Here is a 22,876-nt window from a genome sequence, read left to right as displayed (position 1 = left end):
GGCCTCCCTATGGTGAGTCTCCCTGCCAGTGGCCTGGGGACTGCCTTGCAGGAGATGGCCTGAACACAGCCATTCAACACTGCTGGGCCCAACCCATCCCACAGGCCACGGAGAGACTCACCAAAGGCACCAGTCTCCATGGTCAACCCTCCTGGTGTTCCCCCAAACAGTGGTATTCTGGTAAATGTTTAACAACTGACTCTCAGGGAAAAAGAAAGCCCTGATTAATAGCACTTACTGATTTCTGGAGTGTAAATATTCCCACCATGGCAATTTTCAAGTTACCAACGTGCTGTTGTCAAATGTGGAGTTAGGAAGAGATGCACAGTAGCCACCATTATGTAGTTTTTCTACCATATAAATATAACAGAAATAAATGAAGTGGGAAAGAATTCAGGAAACATTTTTAACCTGTTAGTAAAAGCCAGGTGTGATCTGGAAGAACTCTAGATCTCTGGGAGCCACGGATGTAAAAGGAGTTTGTACTCACTAGCTGCTGTCTTCAGACCTTCACAGGTGCTCATGAGAAAGAATAGGGGAAGGGGCAAGGAGGGAAGTTGAGGAAACCTTCCTGGGAGTAGTGCAGACCTGGAGGGGAGGAGTGAGTGGTTGCTGCTATGGAAAAGGTACAAAGCCTGCCTGGAGGAACCGAAGCCTTCAGGCACGGAGGCAGAGGAGGAAACCTTGTTGCCTCCAGGGTACAGGTGAAGACCCACTGCAGCTGGGGAAGGGAAAAGGGAAAACCTTCTATTCTAAGGGAGGGGCAGGAAATCATCTAGAGTCCAAACATTAGAGGTCTCCCACCACTGAAGGAGGGACAGAATCACGGAGAAAGCACCACCCCTGAGATGCAGGGACACAGAGTCCACCTAAGTCTGAGGCTGGGACCAAGACAACAGAGAACTACCCCATGTCCCCAACCCTAGGCTGGCATACACTGAGTAACAAGCAAGGCAGTCTACTCCAGGGAGGAGGCAAGAGCATGGAGGAGTACCCTCCCTGAGGTGCACACAAAGGCCTAAGGCTGAAGGCGGAACTGGAATGTGGGGAAAAACCTTGTGGCAAACAAGCTCCCCTACTAAGCACAAGGTAACATGAGAGGAATTTGAGCTTGGGAGGTCGAGGCTGCAGTGAGCTATGATTGCACCACTGGGGCACTGAACCATAGTAACAACAAAACCCAAGCCAGCTCAATTTCTGACTAGCCTAACTCAACTTTCCTTACTAAAAGCCTAGAAACAAAAGATGGAAGTCTATTCCAGGCATAAACATTACTTATTTCAGTCTCTTCTGTCCTACACATGATATCTGGTATTCAATGTAAAAATTACAAGACGCATACAGAAAGAAAGAAAAAAGTAAATCGTCAAGAGACAAATCAATCAGCAGAGCCAGACTCACAGATAACCCAGATATTAGAACTACATATCAGGGAATTTAAAATAACTAAGATTAATATGATTCATAAATATGATTAGTATGTCAAAGGCTGTACTGGAAAAGCTGAACAACATGCATGAACAGACAGGAAATTTCAGCAGTGAGATAAAAAAAGCAAGAGTCAAATGCAAAGGCTAGAAATAAAAAATACAGTAACAGAGATGAAGAGTGCCTTTCCCAGACACTGCAGCCAACCTGACACAGCTGAGGAGGAAAAGGAAATCAAAACTTGAAAACAGGTCACTAGAAATACCGACAATCTCCAACTTACAATGGTTCAACTTAAAATTTTTTTGACTTTACAATGATGCAAAAGTGATATGCATTCAGTAGAAACTACACTTCAAATTTTGAATTTTGATCTTTTCCCAAGCTAGTGATATGCAGTACAACACTATTGCATGAGATATTCAACACTTTATCATGAAATAGGCTTTGTGCTATAACAGCAGTCCCCAACCTTTTTGGCACCAGGTGCCAGTTTCATGGGAGACAATTTTCCACAGACCATGGGGTTTGGGGGATAGTTTCAGGATAAAACTATTCTCTGGCATTAGATTCTTGCGAGGAGCACACAACCTAGATCCCTCCACATGTGCAGTTCACAATAGGGTTCATGCTCTTATGAGAATCTACAGAACGCCTGCCACTGATCGGACAGGAGCCAGGGTTCAGGTGGTAGTGCTCGCCTGCCTGCTGCTCACCTCCTGCTGTGCGGCCCAGTTCCTAATCGGCCACGGACGGGTACCAGTCTGTGACCTGGGGGTTGGGAACCTCCGTGTTAGATAATTTTGCCCAACCGTAGGCTAACGCAAGTGTTCTGAGTACGTTGTGGTGAGGCTGGGCTAAACTATGATGTTGGTAGGTCAGGTATATTAAATGCATTTCTGACTTAATTTCAATTTATGTTCGTTTTATCAGGAAATAACCCCATTGTAAGTTGAGGAGCATCTGTAATCCAAACCCAGAGAATAACAGTGGGCAGGAGGAATCAGAATAGAGCATCCAAATGATCCAACACGCTAACTGGAGTCACAAAAAGAGATGAGGGAGAAACAGGACAGTAGAAATATTTAAAGACATAATAACTAAGGATTTTCCAAAAATAATAAAAGACATCAAATCACCAAGATTCTCAGAAAACATCAAGCAAGGAAAACACCTCCACACACAGTACAAAAAAAAAAAAAAAAAAAAGAATCACACCTAGGTGGGCCATTTTGAAACAGCTGAAACCCAAAGATACAAAATGTTGAAGGCAGTCAGAGAAAGATACATCAGATACAGAAAGACAAAGTCAAGAATTACAGCAGACTTCTCATTAGAAATTACACATATCTGACATCTTTAAAGTGCTGAAGGAATAAAATAGTCAACTCAGGATTCTATACTCAGTGAAAATATATCTAAAAATTTCAGGGAAAAAAAAGGTTTGTTTGTTTTTTCCAGGCAAACAAAAACTGAGGGGATTAATTACCAGCAGATCTGAGTTACAAGAAATGTTAAAGGTAATTTTTCAGGTAGAATGAATATGAGGCCAGATAAAACTTGGATCTACATAAAGAAATTGAGTTCCCCAGAAATGGTTAAAGTTATGGTAAATACAACAGACATTCTTTTATGTTCAATTTTCTAAAACATTATTGTTTACTTTCTAAAGCAAAAATAGTAGCAATGTATTATAGGCTTAGAGCATATGTAAAAGGGAAATGAATGAAAACGAGCACAAAAGATGAGTAGCTCTTCCACTGCCTAGGAAGCAGTGCAGTATCACCTGAAGGCAGACTGCGATGACTTAAAGGTGTATTTTGTTAACCCTAAGGCAACAACTACATTAAAAAAAAAAAAAGATACTATAATAAACCAAGAGTAGAGATAAAATAGAACTTTAAAAAAATTTTTTTTTTGAGACAGTGTCTCATGTTGCCCAGGCTGGAGTGCAATCGCACAATCTCAGCTCATTGCAACCTCTACCTTCCAGGTTCAAGCAATCCTCCTGCCTCAGCCTCCTGAGTAGCTGGGACTACAGGCGTGCCCCACCACACCCAGCTAATCTTTTGTATTTTTAGTAGAGATGGGGAGGCTGGGCGTGGTGGCTCATGCCTGTAATCCCAGCACTTTGGGAGGCCATGGTGGGTGGCATCATGAGCCGTCAGGGAGATCGATACCATCCATGGAGCTAACACAGTTGAAAGCCCCAACTCTCGACACTAAAAAAAATACAAAAAATAGCGGGCGTGGTGGCTGGGTGCCTGTAGCTCCCAGCTGCTCAGGAGCTCAGGAGGCTGAGGCAGGAGAATGGTGTGAACCTGGGGGGTGGAGCGTGCAGTGAGCCGAGATTGTGTCACTGCACTCCAGCCTGGGCGACAGAACGAGACTCCATCTCAAAAAAAAAAAAAAGAGATGGGGTTTCACCATGTTGGACAGGCTGGTCTCGAACTCCTGACCTCAGGTGATCCACCTACCTCGGCCTCTCAAAGTGCTGGGATTACAGGCGTGAGCCACCACACCCGGCCAAGAACTATTAAAAAATAAAACTTTGTCTTGAACTTTATATATCTCGAGGTGAAGCTCAATAAACTAGCAACCAAGAGAGCTAAGTTCAAGTTCCTCTTGTGCCATTTACTAGCTGTGAGACCATAAGCGAGTTAAGTCCCTTTCTCACCTAAAAACTGCAACCACATATCATCTCACAGAGGTCCATGCCACACTGGCCTCCTGGGGAACACAAGGAGAAAGGCAGACACGGTCCCCTAGGGTCCACCAACCCTTTGCTCAGCTACCTTAAAAGCCTGGTATTGGTCCATGTTTTAGTGCCAATCAGCTCGGTCCTACTGGGAGGGCAGGCATGAGCTGCCTGGTCAGCAAACTTGCAACAACATATAAACTTGTTTTGGCTGGGTGGCTCAGGCCTGTAGTCCCAGCACTTTGGGAGTCCAAGGAGGGAGGACTGCTTGAGCCCAGCAGTTCAAGACCAGCCTGGGTAACATAGGGAGATGCCCGTCTGTACAAAAAATTAAAAAAAAAAAAAAAAAAAAAAAACAAGGCAGGCGTGGCAGTTACTTGGGAGGCTGAGGTGGGAGGCTCACTTGAGCCCAGGAGGTTGAGGCTGAGATCAGTACACAGATCACTGAGCAGTGATCTCTGTACTGAGCAGTGATCAACTGCACTCCACTCTAGCCTGGATAATAGAGCGAGACCCTGTCTTAACAAAAAACCAAAATATAAAGTTGTTTCAAAAAAGTTGAAAGAGTCCAGGCTGATAGAACTGAAATTCTGCTCTGTCACCTACTATCTCTGAGAGCCTCTGTAAATGCCATAATTATTTACACTTCAGTTTCCAGGCATGTAAAACTGTGATAACACAAGCATCCACTTCACAGAACTGTTATGAATAACTAGGTTAATACACATAAAGTGCTTGAATCAGTGCCTAACAAACAGTAAAGGTTCACAAAATGTCAGCTTATCAGTATTATTATTTCAGAGAACCTGGGCGTGTTTTATCTCTTATGTCTCAAATTTGCCATTACAGCTTTAGGTCTGAATGAACAGAGGGTTTTGCTGATGCCATATTGGAGCCAATACCTAAGCAGCACCATGTAGATGGGGGGGTAACATTGACACAACACGCCTGTCAAAGTGGGATGGCCTGCACAAAGGATACTGAGGATCAGGTCCGTGCTCCAAAGGGTGCCCTGCTGCTCTGGCCTCTTCACCCATGTCTCATCATATACCAGGATTTGGGGACAGTGACCTTGTAGGCATCCCTGCCATAGCCCTTCCTTCCTAGCTGCCTTTGCCATGTCCACTGCCCAGGAACTGATGGATCATCAGTATCAGCTGGGCTGACAGAACAAAGAGAAATGAGGACTTGGGAGGTGTATAAGACCCCTGAGTGGAGGAGAACGGACCTGACTGGAACCTCTTGTCTCATGCTTATGAAAGGCTCTTCCCTGACTTACAAAGCCAGAATACAAGGCTCCATGAGCACTGAATGGCTGTTATGAGTAGGCCTGCAGCCCTCACAAAATGTCCCAAACTTGAGTCCCCAGCATGAGGGGATCAAAGAAGAGGTGGGGCAGGCCATTCGCTGTCTGTGTGTAAAGGAAGGATTGGAAACGGGGAGCCTCTAGAGGCTATGCAGAGTCATCGTAGGAGCTTAAGAGTTGGGCTCCCAGACCCATATTCCCATCCCAGATCTGCCACTTAGGGGTTGGGTGATCTTGGCCAAATGACTTTGCTGCTCTAGGCCCCCACTTCATGTATTTTACCATGATTGCCATAGTCTTCCTACCTCTGTCCCTGACATACATGGGATCCCACAAAGGTGTGGCCTAGTGCCTAGCACACAAGTGACTACCCTGCAGCATTCACTCTGGCCCTGACAGTGAGAACACCCATGGCTTAGACAATGCTCGTGAGGCCTCAGAGTCTCTGAAAGACAGCAGGCTATGCTCCTGCAGTTGACGTCTCCCTGAAAGACAGGCTAGGGCTGGCTCTCCTCAGCTAGCCTGAGACTAGCTGAAGTCACTGCACAGCTCAGCAGCACATCCTGCGGCAAGCTCCGGGAAGCAAGCCTTGCTGGGATGATTTCACTGACTGGCAGGCTGCCCCACGAGCTCACCGGCTCACAGGCTCTTGGGCTCTGGGCCTAAAGGAATTGCCAATTTGGTGGAATCCCAGCTGTGATCATTATGAAAACTAAGGACTGGTTTAGGCAAGTAGATATTTACTCTCAAAGTGCAAACGCCCTCTTGCTGCAATGTGAAGGAACCACGGATCCAGCCAGCAGGCAGTGAAGGTGGCCAGAACTCCTGCTCCCCTGAGGAACAACCAACCACCAATTGAGTGGGGACTCTGCTGAGCCTCTTAAAATAACACCCACAGCGGTGGAGTAGGACAAGCACAAGCCAAGGGACCTGGCAGGGACAGAGGACTGCTGACTGTACTTTGCCAGGCCCGCCCTGAGCCTCTCAGACACAGATGGGAGAATCTGGAACTGCCAACCATCTGACAAAACAGAGAGCAGAGACTGGTACTGGCCTTGGGGGGCATTGTGGTGATTCTAGACAAACCCTTGTCTAAGGGGTAATCAAGGTACCCAAGTGGCTCCGAGGAAGGCTCTGCTAATGGGGCTCACCACAGTCTTGGGTGCCACCTGTAGGTCATGATGCTGGGGTGGGCTGTTGGGGCAGAGCTGGAGAGCCAGGGACTATGTACACAGAGATGAGATGCCCAGCTGGCCTGTGAAGCAAGCAGGTGAGGGAGGTGCTTGCCAAGGTTCCTGCCCACTCCCAAGGGGGCAGCACCACAGGAAGGAGTCCAGGGATGTGTTATCTCTTCAAATGAGAGCCACCAAAAGGGACTCAAGGCCCAACGCCCGCTTTCTGCTCCTTTCAGATCTTGTGTGTCTGAAAGGGTTGGCACAGCCTATTTTAAATGACCCTGATTTCAAATACTAAAAGTTAACCCAAGGTTTCATACCAAGTTTCAAGCCAGTCAGACTGAAAGAACACCAAGTTTCAATTCTTTCACATCAATAGGGCAAAAGGGATAAATGAAAAAGCTCTTAAAGAATGGCTCTATCTACCAGGGCAGACGGTGCCCCAGCCCCTATTCCTACTCTTCTGGGGAAGCAAACTTTCTCTGGTACAGCTGACTGAAGACCTCAGAGAGGCCACAGACAGACAGAAAGACAGACAGACAGACATGAACAGTGGCATAAGTTTGCCAGGAGCATCACAGAGCATGTGAAAAGGGCCCTCACCCTGCCACCAGCTGGGCTGCTGTGGATGGGACAGCCCAGGGGCTGGATGAGTCAAGGTAGGGAAGACAATGTGTCACAGTGCTGGGAAGAAGCTCTTGGAGAACAGGACCCCTGCAGTTGGATAAGCTGGCAGGACAGGCAGCAGGGAGGGTTGTTTGGACTGCAGTGTGTAGCCCAGAGCCACCCCAATTCCTGAAGCAGGAAGCCTCTGCTCTGGGAGGCCCCTGAAGAGGGGCAGGAGGAAAAGGAAGGATGCTGCTGAGTGCTGTTGTCTCCCCACTCCCAGCAGGCCCCTCTGCAAGGTCATCTCTCAGGTTACCAGACCCACAGCCAAGGAAGGGCCAGTGCACCCAGGGAAGGCTTCTGGGAGAAGAGGGTCAAGGGCTTCTCTGGGGTGGGACCCCTATCCATCAGCAATGTACCTTTGGGCAAGGACCAACCCTCCCTGAGCCACCATACTCCACCTACTTCCCGGACAGCTGAATGCAGCCTAGCACCATCATGCACCGCTCTCATGCTGCCCAAGAAAACTGGGAAGGCTTTGAGTACGTGTGGAGAGGGGATTCTGGCCTCAGAAACAGCCTACAGGCCTGGCTCCAGTCCCACCTCCTCCATGAAGTTGTCTTTGGGATCCTGTGGCCCTAGGTTCAAATGGGCTGACATCCAACTTTGTGTGCTAATGGCCTGTGCTGAGCCCTCAGAGGACCAGCTGGGTCTGCCTATGCTCTGCAGAAAAAAGCTGCCAAGCCTGGTGGCAGAGGCATTCTGTTCTCCTGCCTCGCCTAATAGAGCAAGGCCAGATGGGAGAAGTCAGAGTCAGGCTGTTGTTCTGTGGAGGGGCTTTGTGGTGAGGAGGGGGTTCTGGGCGTCCTGGTTCTGAGGCAGAGCAAGAGACAGATGGAAAGCCTCTTTGATGTAGGAGAGCCAGACTTAGCCTAAACTTCCTATGGGGCTGGGTGGAGACAGCCTTCCAGGGAAACAGGCACCCTGGATGGAACCTCCAGGGACTGTCCACAGTCCAGGTATCTAGCCTTGAGTCTCAGGAGCTGAGAGCTGATTTCTTTAGGGAGCTGCTTGGAGGCCAACAGAAAAGAAGAATGGCACTAGCAAGCAGGCTATAGGCTGGCCTTGCTCTTTTTTTTCAGAATGTTCTTTTAAAAATCTGCCCACACAAAACCTGCTCATACTAATTAATATTTGTGGCAAGATTATAAATATTTTATTGTTACTGTTAATTACTGGAATGTTTCGTGTCTATGCATCTGGGCCACGCCAGCCTTCCCTCTGAATCCTTAGGGGGATGTGCATCTGCCAGCCAACTGCTTATTAAACCACCTCCCTCTAAGCTCCAGAACCTTCTACTTCCAGGGTGGGATTTGTAGGATCAACTGTAAAGGAATGACAGCTGGCAAAGCAGAGGAAAAGAGACCTGGCTCAGTGACAGAAAGGCTGCCTGTCCCCACTCAGTGTGAGAACAGACTCTGTTCTGAGTCCTCCTTGTTCAGGTGTGACTCAGCTCAGATCCCTTGGACAGTCCCAGGATTTCCAGGCCAGCCTAAAAGAGCTCTTTAGTGACAAGATGCAAGTTTCCAGTGTCTCCTTAAGTGTGCTTCCTCCATTTGCTCCAGAAGTAAGACCAGAAACAGCTCACCACCATTTGTTCCATCAGCTTGGGGCACTAAAAGCCTGAGGAAGAAGATGTATGGTTGTGCTACTGCAGCAGCTCTGACTAGTGCCCCAGAAAAGACCACAAATGTCCTGCTGACCAGGAAACAACAGGTTTCTAAGAACTGTAAACTTGGGTGGAATTAATATTTTGAGAAATGTTCTGACTAGACAAAAGTTGCCTCAGTCAATCCTGGCCAGCCACAGGGAAAGAACATGTCCACCAGAAGCAAGCCTGGCCCTGGGAAATCGGGGTGCCCACTGTCAGGCTGAGGAGACTGGATGGATGCCAAAGAAAAGTGATATCAGAAACCTGGGCGTCCCTGAGAGACAGACAGATACACGGCAGGCAGCAGGTGGGCACAAGGGCATTGTGTGAGGGCCAGACTGTACCACTTGTCCATTCTTTGCCAGTGCTCACAGGTGAGGGCCAACTGAGCACTGCCAGGCACCTCAAACCCCTGATATGTGCAGACACTGTGGTGCTGCCCTGAGGGGGCCTGATGCTCAGAGGCCTCATCATGCATCTCTCATCCCACCCTCTGAGCCAGGAAAGGCACTAACCAGGGAGGCCTTGGGAGGCTTTAAACATTTTCCTGACCAAAGGCAGGTGAGCAGCCTTGATACAAATGCCAGAAGCAGCGGAGCAGTTCTGTAAGGTGTGAGGCTGGCATCCCCCAGCCATCTAGTGAGCCTCCCAGGAAAGCTCTTCAAAGGATGATGGGAGGGAAAATGTGCCTGCCTTAGGGCCCAGAGAGAGAGATCCTGTGACCACATCACTCTCCCTACTGCCCACAGGAAAGAGCCCAACCCTCTGAGCCCAGCTGCTTTCCCAAGCTCTCTCCCCTCAAACTCTCTTTTTCATCCACCCCTGTCACCTCAGTATCCAAAAGCTGTAGGACTCTCCAACCTCCATGTCTTTTTCCCCACTGCCCTTCACCCAAAATGGGCCCGCAGGCCTCTCTAGAAACTCACCTTCTCCAGGAATTTCTCCCAACCCACCAAACCCCATAACTTGCTCCCGTGTGCCAGCTCACGGCACTCCTCCTTGGCACCAACTACTGCCCCATAATACCATGGGACATCAGATCCAACCTGGGAGGAGGAATCAAGACACTATCATCTTGACTTTCCCCATGGCACCCTTTTCCATGCCTGGCACACAATAGATGCTTAATAAATGCCATGACCAGCTATCTCCTAAAGAAGTTTTCAAAAAGCTAAGAATGAAAGAAGAGAACAAAGGAGGTGACTGGCTCTTCCCTGATGGTCTCCCCTGTCCCCTGCCCCTGTCAGGAACAAGCAAGACAAACTGAGCTCCACTTAGAGTCTCTCCCACTTTGATAAGGTCTGTTTAGGAGTAGCATTCCAACCAGAAACTGACCTCCACTTAGCCCTAGGAGGGGAGGTCACTGAGGAGAGGCCAGGCTGGGCCTGCCTTTTAGGACTGACTGCCATTCACAGCTCCCCGCCCTACATAGCCTGGCCCTGGTGGGCTGAAGACACAGGACCCACCTCCCTCAGAGCATCAAGGCTACTGTGCACAATTTGCATTTTTACACATTTGTCCTTGTAAAGATAATTTGGTATGTTAGAGTCTGTTGCCTTTGTTGTTTTTTTTAAAAAGCAAGAAAGAGCAAAGCAATGGAAATATAGGACTAGGCCACCTGCTGGAGGTGTAGGCAGGCGGGCAGTGGAGGAGAGGCCACCACTGCATCTGCCTCTGGCCACAACTGGGAAGATAGGCCACCAGCAGAAGCCAAGCGCATCAAACACACTCTCCAAATCACAGGGCCAGCAGACATGAAGGTGCTCCTGGTCACAGGGGTAGCAGGGAGCCGGACTGAGAGCTGAGCATGCGGGTCTGCGCTGTTCCCTGAAGCGAGCCGTGACAGGTGCAAGCAGAAAGACAAAAGCCTGGAGAACAGAGTGTGGTCAGGGTTAGGGGCAGCACGGGCAATATTGGTGGAGGCAGCATGGGGTGAACAGGTGAAGATGAGCACAGACGGCACACAACACATACGGTGACAGCATGGAGGTTGAGGATGGATGGCCACAACAGGGGCTTGGCACAGGGCACCCTGGGCTCTCCAGTAAGGCCCACACCCTACAACCTGGGGCTTAGGGTAGCCTGAGGCTCCTCACTGGCTCTTTCCATGCTGTCAGTGCGACCAGGTAGGCATCACCACCCTTGGTGGATACCAGCCTCCAAGGCCCCCACTCTTCTGACCCTGGCTGTTTCCTCTCCCCAACCCCTCAAGGGAAACACCGACACACCCCTTGGATCTTGGCTACACTTTGCCTCCTCGGAAAGTCCTCTTACCCCACCAGGCCCAGGTTTCTCTGGGATGAACAAACTCCACCTCTCTGGTGCTGGCATCAGTTGACCCCCAGCCCTCAGCTATGTAACTGACTGATTTGCACCAACCTCCTCTACAGCAGGGACCAGTGCTGTTCTATGCATCTGGCACAGTACCAATGGAACCACTTGGATTGGCATGGCTACAGGTTGGCCAAAGACCGTAGAGGAGGCTCAGCCCCAGACTTACCACAGCACAAGGCCAACGGCCTCTGGGGCCTTTTCTGACTCTGGTGTTCTGAGGTGACATGGAGCACGACAGGCAGAGAGCAAGGATTTTAGTCCAAGAGAGCCACTACTGACATATCCCAAAGCGGGGCTGAGCCAGGCCAAGTGACGAACCAAGCCATTCCGTAATGGCCAAGCTCCCTGGGCCCTCTGCTGAAGGACAAGGGAAACACACACAGATTCAGTCTCTCCCAGGCTGGCCAAGCACAGGACCTTCCTAGTGTCAGTCTCACCTTTGGTTAAGGGTGGAGGGAGATTCAGACCCACTCCCTCTTGGCTATACCCTGACTATAACAGGCACTTTTGGATGAGTGCCTACCTGCCCTCAGCTCAGGTTCCTCTTGGGGAAACAAGGGCATGACCACACCTGCAGGGCAGTTATGAAGATGGAGATATGCTACTACCCTGCAGGCACCTGCCCAGAGCCCAGCACAGAGCAAGCACATAGCATTGAGTGGTAGGGCATAATTACACACAGGCACACACACACATACACACACACATGCATACTGTACACAGGGTAGGGGTAGGTCTTGTTCAAAGATCTCCTTATGTTGTTTGAACATATGTAAAGGGCAATCACTGGGAGCCCCCTGAAGATCACAATGTGCTCCTTGGATCACCTTGTTTTCCTGGTCAGGAAGCTTCAACACTAAGGATTTCAGCCCTGTGGGCAAATTCCAAGAGATGGATGGAAGGGAGAAGTTAGGCAGGTGGGGAGCACAACCAGCCAGAGCTGCCAGCAGCATAGCCCGGGACAAAGCTTCTCTCTCTGTTGTTCTCTCTCTTGCTCTCTTTCTCAGCTCGGCCAGAGGTCAGCTGTGAGTGCCCTCCTGGCTGTTCCGTGAAGGGCTAGCTTTGACACCACGCTGTAGTAGAGTCAGAGTGACTTGAGTGGCTGATTCCCAAGGCTTTTCACCAGAGTTATGCACAGGCTGCAGGATGCTCCCCACCCTAGTGCAGGTGACACAAGGTTGCAGGTGAGGGTGGTTCAGAGAACAAATTTGGGTCCTATGAAGCAGCTATTATCAAATGTCAGACAACCCACATATACCTGGAGCTATTTTTCTAAATCTTTTCTAAATCTTAAACCAAATCAGAATTGATCCTAGCTGATTTCTGGTTCTGAAGCAAAGGCATACTAATGTGGGAAGGCAGCTCCAATACAAGGTCTCCTAACCACGCCCAAGGAAAGTCCTGATGCCTGGCTCCCTCTCCCACTGCTGGCAAGTTAATTGTTCTGTGGGGGTGGGAAACTGGGATCCAAAAAGCCCCATGCCCAAGCCCACTCTGGAGCTGCTGCTTCAGAGGACACTACTTCCACCTCTTGTGAGGCCATGCCACTAGCTGGAGAGAGCTGGGGTGCAAACTGAGGGGGACTGGACCCAGAGCTCAGGCTTTTCCCTCTATGCAGTGCTACCTAGGTCTTGCCCTAGCTCCACCAATGACTTGGAGAACTCCATCTAGGAGGTGGCTGCAATGTGCTAGCACTTTTGTTTAATACTTATGAGGAAGACATTACCTCCATTCAACAGGTGAGGAAATTAAGAAGTGAAGTCCTTTGTCCAAGGTTGCAGAGCACATATGCAATGGAGCTGGGACTGGAAATCAGATCCTTTGACCAGGGCCTGCTGTGCACTTGCCTCCCTGTCTGACCTCCCCATCAGACCTCCCCATGACTGCTTCTCCTCAGCTGTACCAGGGCTAGAAGCACCCATCACCTTCCTGGTAGTATGAGGGCTCAGCGGTGGCCCCTCTCCTCCCACAGTAGACCCAAGGCTGGTTTCAGGCCAAGAAGCTGAGTGGAAAGTAGGAGCTACATGTTCTCCTCCCAGGAAGGAGAAGCAGGAACAGAGGTGGGCAGTGTGGCCCCTTGAGGCCACCAGCACATCCCCTGACACCAGCAATCTGCTGCTTCTCCCTGGAGCCTGAGCCTTCCCCTAGAACTAGCATAGCTGCTGAAATGGCCACTTTAACATTCTAAGATCACAGCTATTTTAGGACCCCAAACATTTTCATGTTGCAGACACTGCTTTCTCTCAGAGGTGAGGCAACTGAGTTCTGAAAGCACTATGCAGCCAGGCCTGGGCAGAGCACACAGGTGGCCAGTGCGGGGCTGGGACTGGGCAAAGGTGGGCCATGAGATCCTGATGGCTTTGTGTCATTGACAGGAATCACTTTGAAAACATTTTTTTAAACAACTGTTCAAAATTGTGCAGCCACTGAAACCATATTTGAACTTATTTGTATGGCTCCCTCTGCAAACTTCCAGAACAAATAACTAGCATGTTGGCACCCAGGACCTGTCATGCCCAGTTGTCATGCCTGAGTGATCTGCAACAGCTCACCAACAGCTTTATGCACACACATTTGCCAACATGGGACAGCTGGCATCATGGCCCCTTTCTGAGGCACTCCTGTCTCCCTCCTTTCCTGATTCTAGAGGCATACTCAACTCTAATGAGCTGACATCCAAGCACAGTGGTGCATGTGGTGTGAACTCAGTGGCAGCATGCAGAGCTGCAGAGGACAGTGCTTGGGTTCCCCAGCCCAGGTGCATGTGAGCAGGGCCACATGGCATGTGGACAGCCAGGAAAGGCATTCCTCTCCTGAAAACTTTGGCATAGTGCTTCCTCCCAGGAAGCAGCTGGCAAAAACTAATTCCCTGAGCAGGGGTTTGCAGATAGTATGTTTTCTCAATATTCTCAAGAGTAAATGGTTGGGAACATGCTGATTAACTTAACTAAGAAGGGGAGAGAGGATCTTAACAGTGAAAGTCTGCAGAACTGAAGACTGGAGGAGCAGGTTGGTCAGCTCCTCCCACCTCTGCTTAACACTCTGGGGTGGGCAGGGAAGTGCCAATGCTGAGACTGGGAGTAATGACATGAAACCTTCTGGGAGGTAAGAGACACAGCACACACTCAGATCCTCAGCCTCTCTCTCAACACGCATGCTGCAAATCCAAACCAAACCCAGGAGGGGACACTGCAGGTCTCCTTTCCTTCTTGAGAATAGCAAATCCTGCCCCCAGAGAAATGGGAGCACTGGCCCCCTTGTCATCCTTCTTCAGCACTTCTTTAAACCTGCTCTCAAGCCCCACCCACTCAGTTCAGAAAGTTGGAGGTAGATGCCCATGCTATATCCAGGAACCCGAGCACTGGGCAGGGGCCTCAGCAGGGCGCTAGAGCAAAGGTGGTGGCCCCCGCCAGACCTGTACTGGGACTGAACTTCAAGCCTACCATGGTGCCCTAGAGTGTCCATTCTTACTCCAAGGAGCCACTCTATAAAGACCACCTGGCAGGAGGCAGAGCACTGGCACCAACTCTACCCACCTACTAGTGTCCCCATGCCTTTGGGAACACAGAGCAAGGCCTGTTTTCCCAAGCCCAAATGAGATGAGTGACATAGGAGTGAGGGCCCAGGTGTCTTTCAGCATTGTCACTACCTCCCAGGACTCCACTTCAGTGGTCCTCTTAAGTCACCAATTTGGCTTATCCCAGCAAGTACCTGTCACTAGCTTATCACTATAAAAATGAGAGAACATGAAGCAATCGAGCTACAGGCCAGCATGCAAGCCTCCTAATGTTAGTAAGGAATGTGGTTGAACAGTCGCCACCTGCCCCATCCCACATGGGATGGCCACACATATGGTCCCAGGTGACCCCATTAACAACTTATTTGGATTCTCAGGGGTGACAGACTTAGAATTAGTCACAGCCTTCCCTCAACCGTCAGAAAGAGCAGTAACAATGCACTGCTGAATAATGCAGGTGTCACTGAGCTGACTGCACCAGGAGCCACTCCAGGCCACAGCCTTCTAACTTCCTTTCAAAGTAGATATCATGTCCCCATTTTGCAGATGGGAAAAAGAAGGCTCAAAGAGGTGGGATGCCATAGCCTGGCCTGCCCCTCCCCTGGCTCCCAGGTGGGCAAGCTGGCAGGTGGCGACCCTGAGCATGTCTCGGAAGCACAAGAATCACCGTGAATCCATGAGGTTAATGAGCAGCCGCAACATTGCCCGTGTCACCCCAGACCCAGCACCCCCCCTCACCAAAACAAAGCGACAAAATGAGTCGCCCGAGCACCCTCCCCGTGATTGATGTGCCGCCCTGGGCTGGCAGTAGGGAGAACAGGGACTGTACCGTCCGGCGTTGCCTGCTGGTGGGGTTTTTTACATTTGACGTAATCGTGGTCAATCGGAGTGGCTGTGTAAGGTGGGGATGTCAGACCTGGGCCAGAGGAGGAGGGGAGGGAGGCTCCGGGGCCCGGCAGTGTCCCAGCTGAAGAGTGGGAGTCCTCGTCCACCAGGCAGGCCTTCTCCCTGTGGGAATGGAGGTTTGGGACACAGGTCAGAGTCTCCACCTCACATTGAAACAGATGTGTGCTGGTAAGGGTGAGTGTCCTTCCCAGGGCCCGCTGCTCCCATGCACCTCTGGTGGCCCCCACCCCATCTGCCTGGTGTCACAGAGCCCACAGTTGCCCCCACAGCACCCACACAGGCTCTGGCTCCTAACTGGACACTGCCTAATATTTCTGGCAGGGCGTGACCTGCATCTCTGAATCTCAGGCCCTAGGAGGCTCTACAGGGGAGCCAATGAGTCTTTCCTCAGAAGCACCCTTGCATCTCTCCATGCCAAGTCTACGCCTTCTGTGTGACAGCCTGACAAACTTAAGCCCTGACAAATGGGAAGACAGAAACACATCTGTATTTACTGCATGCTCACACATGTACAAGGATATGTGCTGCAACAAAGTTGAGCAGAAACATCAGAAACACTCTAAATGTCCACTGGAGTGGTTACATAAAACATAGTACATCCATACTATGGTATAGTAAGTAGCCACTAGAAAGAATGAGGTGAATGGGGTACTATCTCCATGGACTGTGCCCAGACCCACTGTCAGGGGAAAAAGTAAACTCTAAAACAATACCATCTGTAGTTCATTTTATAAAATAAAAGAAACCCTACAATTGTATGTGTACATTTAAGTGTTATAAATGTACAGAAAATGATTTAGGAATTAAACTGTGAATAGTGGCTAACTCTTGGAATGAGATCTGTCACATTTTAGTCTACATGTTTATATACTACCTGAATGTTCTATAACTAGAATGTATTCATGTATTATTTGTATAATTTAAAAAATTTTAACAGAATTATAATCAATGAAAGAAAAGTATCATTGTGCCCCAGTTCAGAGGGCAGGAGGGCATCAGCTTCTCCCTAGGACTTCCCCTGAGGGTGGGGTAGCACCACATGTGACCACAGGGTAAGGGGACTCACTCACCCTCTCCTTCTCAGATTCAACAGAAATACCTTGGCCCAGCAAATGGGAGTTTCCAGATGGGTCCTAGGGACTCCATGAGTTCTAGTTTACTGTTTACCGTGTAGCAACCCTCTGAACAACACATTGCAGTAAATGAGCCATCTGGGATGCAGATGAGGTAAGCTGCTAGAGGTCGCCTAAAGGGTGCTACTCACTTTTCTGAAGCTTTGGGTGTGTTCTTCTCCTCGCCCCTGGCAAAGGGTCCTTCTGCAGCCTCCTTCATAAAGTTGACCAGGACCTCTGCACCAACCCCAGAATCAGGCTTCCCCAGGAGCTTCAGGATGGAAGCATGGAGCCGAAAGTACACCTAGGAGAGTGACACCTCTGGTGTGAGCAGCCTTCCCAGTTGCTAAGATTTGTTCCACAGGCCAGTCAGCCACACTGGAAATGGGCCCATGACCAGGGCAACAACAGGCTGCCACACACTGCCTGTTTTTGTTAGCTTTTAAACCAGCCATCCTACAACTAATTGAAAACAAGCTGTGAAAATTAAAATGTATACTGTCAGCATCCCAGCTTCAGTGTTTACCCAGTAACTCAGGCACATGGTAGTGAGATGAGAGTAATAACCACTCATTATGATAACCCTTCAGCTCCGTTCACTGGGGCACTGCCTCCCGCCACCGCGCTGCTGTTCTCTTTGTGCCCTTCAGTGGGTACCCATAGAAAGTGAGTCTCTACATCTGTCTCCCCACTGAACTCTGGACTCCTTGAAACAAGGACTAGGTTGGATTTCTGTTTATAGCCCAGGCCCTGGGCAGAGCCAGGCACCTACAGGCCTCAAAAACGTCTTCCCCGTGGGTGTGGCGGGGGGATGGGTGGGCAGGCAGCTCATTGCATCCACTGGGCCCTGTGCTTTCCTCCATTTCCTCAAGTTCTTACCACATTCCTCAAGTTACAATGGGCAAAGAGCTGCCCAAGGCCCCACAGCCAGGAATGCCCAGGGCCAGGTTAAACCCAGGTCTGCCCTGACCTTCTCACACAGGAGTGGGTGTGAAGCAGACTCCCACTTGGAGGGCACAGTGGGTGGTATGAGGGCTGAGAACTGCTCACTGCAGGCCCTGGCTAAGCGGCCCCCCTCACCCAGGTGAGACACCTGCTGGCAGCACTCTTGAGGGGGCATCCCAGACAGAGGGGGCTCACATCCAGAGCCCCTCCACCTCTAGCCCACCTATGGAGCCCAGAGAAATTGGCCCAGCAACTCCATTTTTAGATGTAGGAAACCACTCGAGGCACCCATGCACAATCAGGTGGCCAAACTTGGGGGAGGGCAAAGCATTCAACTGGTAAAGTTCATCCAAGTGGTGGGTAAAGTATCTTGAATGAAGGCACAATAGCAGAAAAGAATTTTTGTCAGGAGAGGGTTAAAATCTTCAGAGAAATGTCATTTTTAATGCAAGATATACACATATACCAGCTGACTCAAAGTTACATAGCTACAGTTGTTGCATGGAATGGGATGCCCCCCAAATTAACTATGTGTGCTTGCTCTCCTTGGAGTCAGCACCATATGCTGGGGGAGGGTGGGCCACACATCTAAGGCCTTGGTTCCTCATCTGGAAGCTGCTGGGACCCCCGGGGCTACCATCCTGCCTGCTCATCTGCTCTATCAGGCAGGAGCAGAGGCCAAACCCTGAAGAAAAAAACATGGAGGAAAAACAGAGTTGACATCATCTTCCTGAGGGCCACACACAGGTTCAGTGGCTTCCCAGAGGTGCCATGTGAGAATGCTGGGCTCAGTGGGCATCTGGCCCAGCGCCTCTCTGTTCCTGCAGGTGACTTTAGGCAAGTCACACCACTCCTCTGGGCCTTAGCCTTCTCACCCCTAAAGTGGAGTTCTTCCAAGGCATATGCCCCCAGGTAGACAGCATGAGCACTATGACAGGGAAGGACAGGTGACCCAGGGCTGCGAATGGAAGCAGCCGGGCTGCTGCTGCTGAGATAGCGTTCGACAAGAAGCTGTGTTTCCACACTTCTCCATGAGCCCAGTGAATATGGGCCCATCACCCAGACCATGAGTGCAGTGGTACAATCACGGATCACTACAGCCTCAACCTCCTGGGCTCAAGCAATCCTCCCACCTTGGCCTCCCACGTTCCTGGGACTACAGGCGCATGCCACCAGACCTGGTTAATCTTTTATTTTTTGTAGAGATGGGGGTCTCGTCATGTTGCCCACTAATCTCTGAGATTCCCAGCTCTGTATCTCAAACTCCTCCCAAAGTGCTGGGATTATAGGCGTGAGCCACCATGCCAGGCCCCCAAAAAATTTTTTTTAAATCATACCTTTTTTTTTTTTTGAGACAGGGTATCACTCTGTCACCTAGGTTGGAGTACAGTGGCACAATCTCGGTTCACTGCACCCTCCACCTCCCAGGCTCAAGTGATCCTCCCATCTCAGCCTCCTGAGTAGTTGAGACTACAGGCCTCCACCACCACACGCGGCTAATTTTTAGAAGAGACAGGTTTCACCATATTGGTCAGGCTGATCTCGAACTCTTGACCTCAGATGATCCACCCACCTCAGCCTCCCAAAGTGCTGGGATTACAGGCGTGAGTCACCACACCTGGCCAAAATGAGACATTTTTGTTTGCTCATAAAATTAGCAAATATTAAAAAGAGAACCTCATCAATATGGCTGAGGGAAAGCAAACAGTCTCATCGGTCAGTACAACCTTGGGGCAAGTAGCCATTGATGATCAGAATGTTAAACAACCTGGCAATTCTACCTTTGGACTTTAGTCCTTGGAAATAATCATGATGTGCTCCCTGCTACAAGGACAAGGACATGCACTACCTGTGCCTTGTCATAGCAAGAAGTGGAGAGGAAACTAAACCTATCAAGGGGCTGTGCGGATAAACAAATGCCCTGCTAAACTACAGGGCACTAGGGCAGGCAGGGAAGCTCACCACACCTTCAATTACATTTTGTCCAGCGAAAAGGCAAGCTGCAAAATCATAAGAAAATGTTACTACATATTTATATGTTAATAGGAAAAAATTTGGACATATGGGGACATAGTAAACTATTAGGGATTATGGAGGGGCATACTGGAATCATTAGGGGCCTTCACATTCACACTGTACACTTTTGAGTTGTTTAAATCTCTTTAAAACACACACACACACACATACACACAAAAACATGTTAATTTTATAATCAGGAAAAAAATCACAAAGACAGAAAAAAGCAAGTAACAGATTCTGTCCACACTCCAAGAGGCTTGCTGGACACGTGGGACTGGTAGAGACTGGGCACATAGTCTCAGAAAAGGCAAAGCCAAGGTGCACAGGGCCTTCAGAAGTTTCAAGTCCTGGGCTGAACCAGATGGTGGACATCTAGATCTCTACCATGTCCTTGGTTTTCCTGCCTACAAAATCGACAATCATGGCTTCCCAGCCTGCCTCACAAGACTGCTACGAGCAACAGTGACAGCATTCATCAGAAACACTCTGGAAACCATGAGAGAAAATCCAGGCAGTAAAGAACTGCTCTTTTCTTGAACAACAATCAGAAGATCCCAAATTGGGGGTCAAGACAGCACGCTGCTCACCCTAGCTCAGCCCCTGCCAAACTGGGTAGCCTGGGCACAGGCTGGGGCCTTGGATGTCTCGTTTGCACCCTGGAGGCAAGGGCGCCTGCTCTCCCTCCTGTCAGGCTACAGGGTGTGAATGTCCTGGGCCTGGGAGATGCTATGTGGCACTGACTGTCATCACCAAGGTCAGGTTCTTAATGAGGAAAGACAATTTTCTTCTGAGAGATAAGAACAAAATGATCACTCTCCCAGAAAGGATGATAAACACCCCTTGGGAAAAGAGAGGAAATGATGTTTTAATTCAATTGCACATGAAGCTGCTCAACACGGATAAGTTTGCAGCAGGTTGAAGGGCAGTCACTGGAACCTTGAGCCCCATGCCCAGGGAGATAGAGAAACCAGCCTGTCCCTGCCCTGCTTCCCCACCCTGGGCCAGCACGGTGTCACCTCCAGGGCCTCCATGGCCAGCTCGGGTGGGTTGTGGTAGTGGATCTTCTTGGGGTAGCGGGCAGCCTCCTCGTGCAGGTAGTGGCCAGCCTGCCTGTAGTGCAGCAGGTAAACGGTGGGTGGCTGCTGCTGCTTCTCAGCCACCTTGCCCAGCATGTAGTGGATGAGCCACTCCTCCTCATCACCATCACCCTCGCAGCTGGCTGCTGATGTGAAACAGTGCTTGGCTGTCTCCAGCATGCTGTCGCGTCGGCCCTCCATCTGTAAGAAGATCATGAGACTGGGCTGGCCTTATGCCTGAATCTGCTCATGGATCAGACTTTTTCCTGTACAAAGTTCTGCTGACCTATTTGCAAGTTTATACTCCTCTCAACAACCAAGACACAGAAATGCCCTCACCGTTGCACAGCTAGTGGCACTGAAGTGTAGAAAGGCCTAAGGGTTTCTCAAAAGCACACACCAAGCAAGGCACAGAGCAGGACTTAAACTCAGGTCACCTCATGTCAACCAGGGTACTTTTTTCTGCTTCCCCCTGCAGCACCTAACGCAGATTCACCTAGCACCCTGCTCCACAGCACTGGAGAGGACATTTACTAAAACACTCAGCACCCAGCCCTACAGCACTGAAGAGGGCATGTATTTAGCACCTCATTCCACTGCACAGGAGAGGGTATATACCCTTGGGGTACAACAGGACTTCCCACCATCTTCTCTGTGCTTTTTAAGACAGATGTGGAGTACTTGTAGAAGGGCAAATTCCTGAGTCCTACTTAAGACCCACTGACTGGGAGTCTGCATTTGCAGCAAGCACCTCCAGCCACCCTCTCACAGCCTGAGGGAAGGAAACAGCTAGCACAGAGGATCACCTTTTAAGAGGCGTTCCAACTTGGAGAGCACTGCTCTCCAGTCCTGGTCAGCTGCCAGGCAAACTCATGCCCCCTCATTCCAGAACTCTGGGCTGGAAGCTAGAGAGAAGCCTGCCTGTGCGGGCCCACCGAGCTGCTCTGAGCAGCCCAGGTCTCTGATCCCTCCTCTCTGTGGTCCTGGATCAATGGCAGGGAAGCCAAAACCTCTTCTTGCCTGACCTCAGGGGCCAGTGAGAGGGGAAGAGGCTGCAGGCACTAGTCTCTGGCAAGGGCAGCTGCTGCGGCCTGCAGGAGGTGCCTCATGTTCTTATCTAGCCAGGTTGAGCCTGCCCTTGGATGTCTGTCCAGTGGGTGCTTGTTTATGTGAAAACCTGTAGCAACAGCCCCAGGACTGAAATAAGGGAGCAATGTGCTACCCACTGCTCTGTTACACACTTCTCAGGGGAAAAAATAAAAATGACCACACAGGAAGTGGGAGATCATCAATGGGTGAAATACAGTGGAAAGGATCCCAGTGCAGGGCCAAACATGGGACCAACCAAGTGACTCCATCACACCCTCAAAGATGGGCTTCTGTTCCTCCAAGATGGGCTTCTGTGGCAAATGTGCTGAAGGAAAAGGCAATGGCTAAAAGGATATCCTTCTACTTGAATTGCTTTGTAGCTGTGTGACCTGGACCAACTCACTAGCCCCCCTGCCCACCCTGTTCTGCCACTGGCACCTGTAACAGCTATCTGCCAAGAAAGAAAGGGTAGCTGTGAAGAGCCCCATCTGGGCTGGCATCTGGTACCATGCAGACCCTTGGGAAGAGGCGAAGCCCCCACCCCTTCCCCATATAGGGCACACTGCCAATGTCCCTGTCCTTGTGGTGTGGAGGTCACAGTACCTCAGACAGGAACAGGAGGGATAGTCACTGAGGGTCTGCTGTGTTTCAGAAGCTCTACTAGACACCATCTCACTACCTTGCCATCCTCAGAGCAGAATAGGTACCTCATTCACCTTGCATATGGGGTGCTCAGGAAATGGCTGATGGCAGGTGTTCCCAATGAACTCTCACAATACTGCCTTGGAGAAGGAACCACAACAGGAATGTCAGGTTACTGCTTCTAGGTCACACAGCTAGAAAGCTCTGGCTCCAAAGTCTTTCCCCTTGCCTGAGAACTGACATCATGGGGAAAGTATTTGTTCTCCTACACCACCACCTCTAAGGAGTTTCTTTTTTTTTTTTTTTTTTTTT

The 22,876-nt window shown here is 49.9% G+C and overlaps 1 protein-coding gene across 5 annotated transcripts in view; it reads right to left on the bottom strand.

Annotated features, from left to right (window-relative positions):
* CABIN1 (calcineurin binding protein 1) overlaps positions 1-22,876 on the bottom strand; it is a 165,215-nt gene that overhangs the window by 60,562 nt on the left and 81,777 nt on the right. For all 5 annotated transcript variants that reach the window (XM_017864917.1, XM_017864920.1, XM_017864916.1 and 2 more), the window contains exons 24-26: positions 20,774-21,034; positions 16,946-17,097; positions 15,605-15,783 (exon numbers count right to left, since the gene is read on the bottom strand). In XM_017864917.1, coding sequence (XP_017720406.1) covers positions 15,605-15,783; positions 16,946-17,097; positions 20,774-21,034 — 592 coding nt within the window. The remainder of the gene's footprint in view (positions 1-15,604; positions 15,784-16,945; positions 17,098-20,773; positions 21,035-22,876) is intronic.

Source organism: Rhinopithecus bieti, unplaced genomic scaffold (assembly GCF_001698545.2).
Source record: "Rhinopithecus bieti isolate Rb0 unplaced genomic scaffold, ASM169854v2 scaffold_80299, whole genome shotgun sequence".
In the NCBI taxonomy this organism is placed as follows: Eukaryota; Metazoa; Chordata; class Mammalia; order Primates; family Cercopithecidae; genus Rhinopithecus; species Rhinopithecus bieti.
This window is presented reverse-complemented; position numbering and strand designations above follow the sequence as displayed.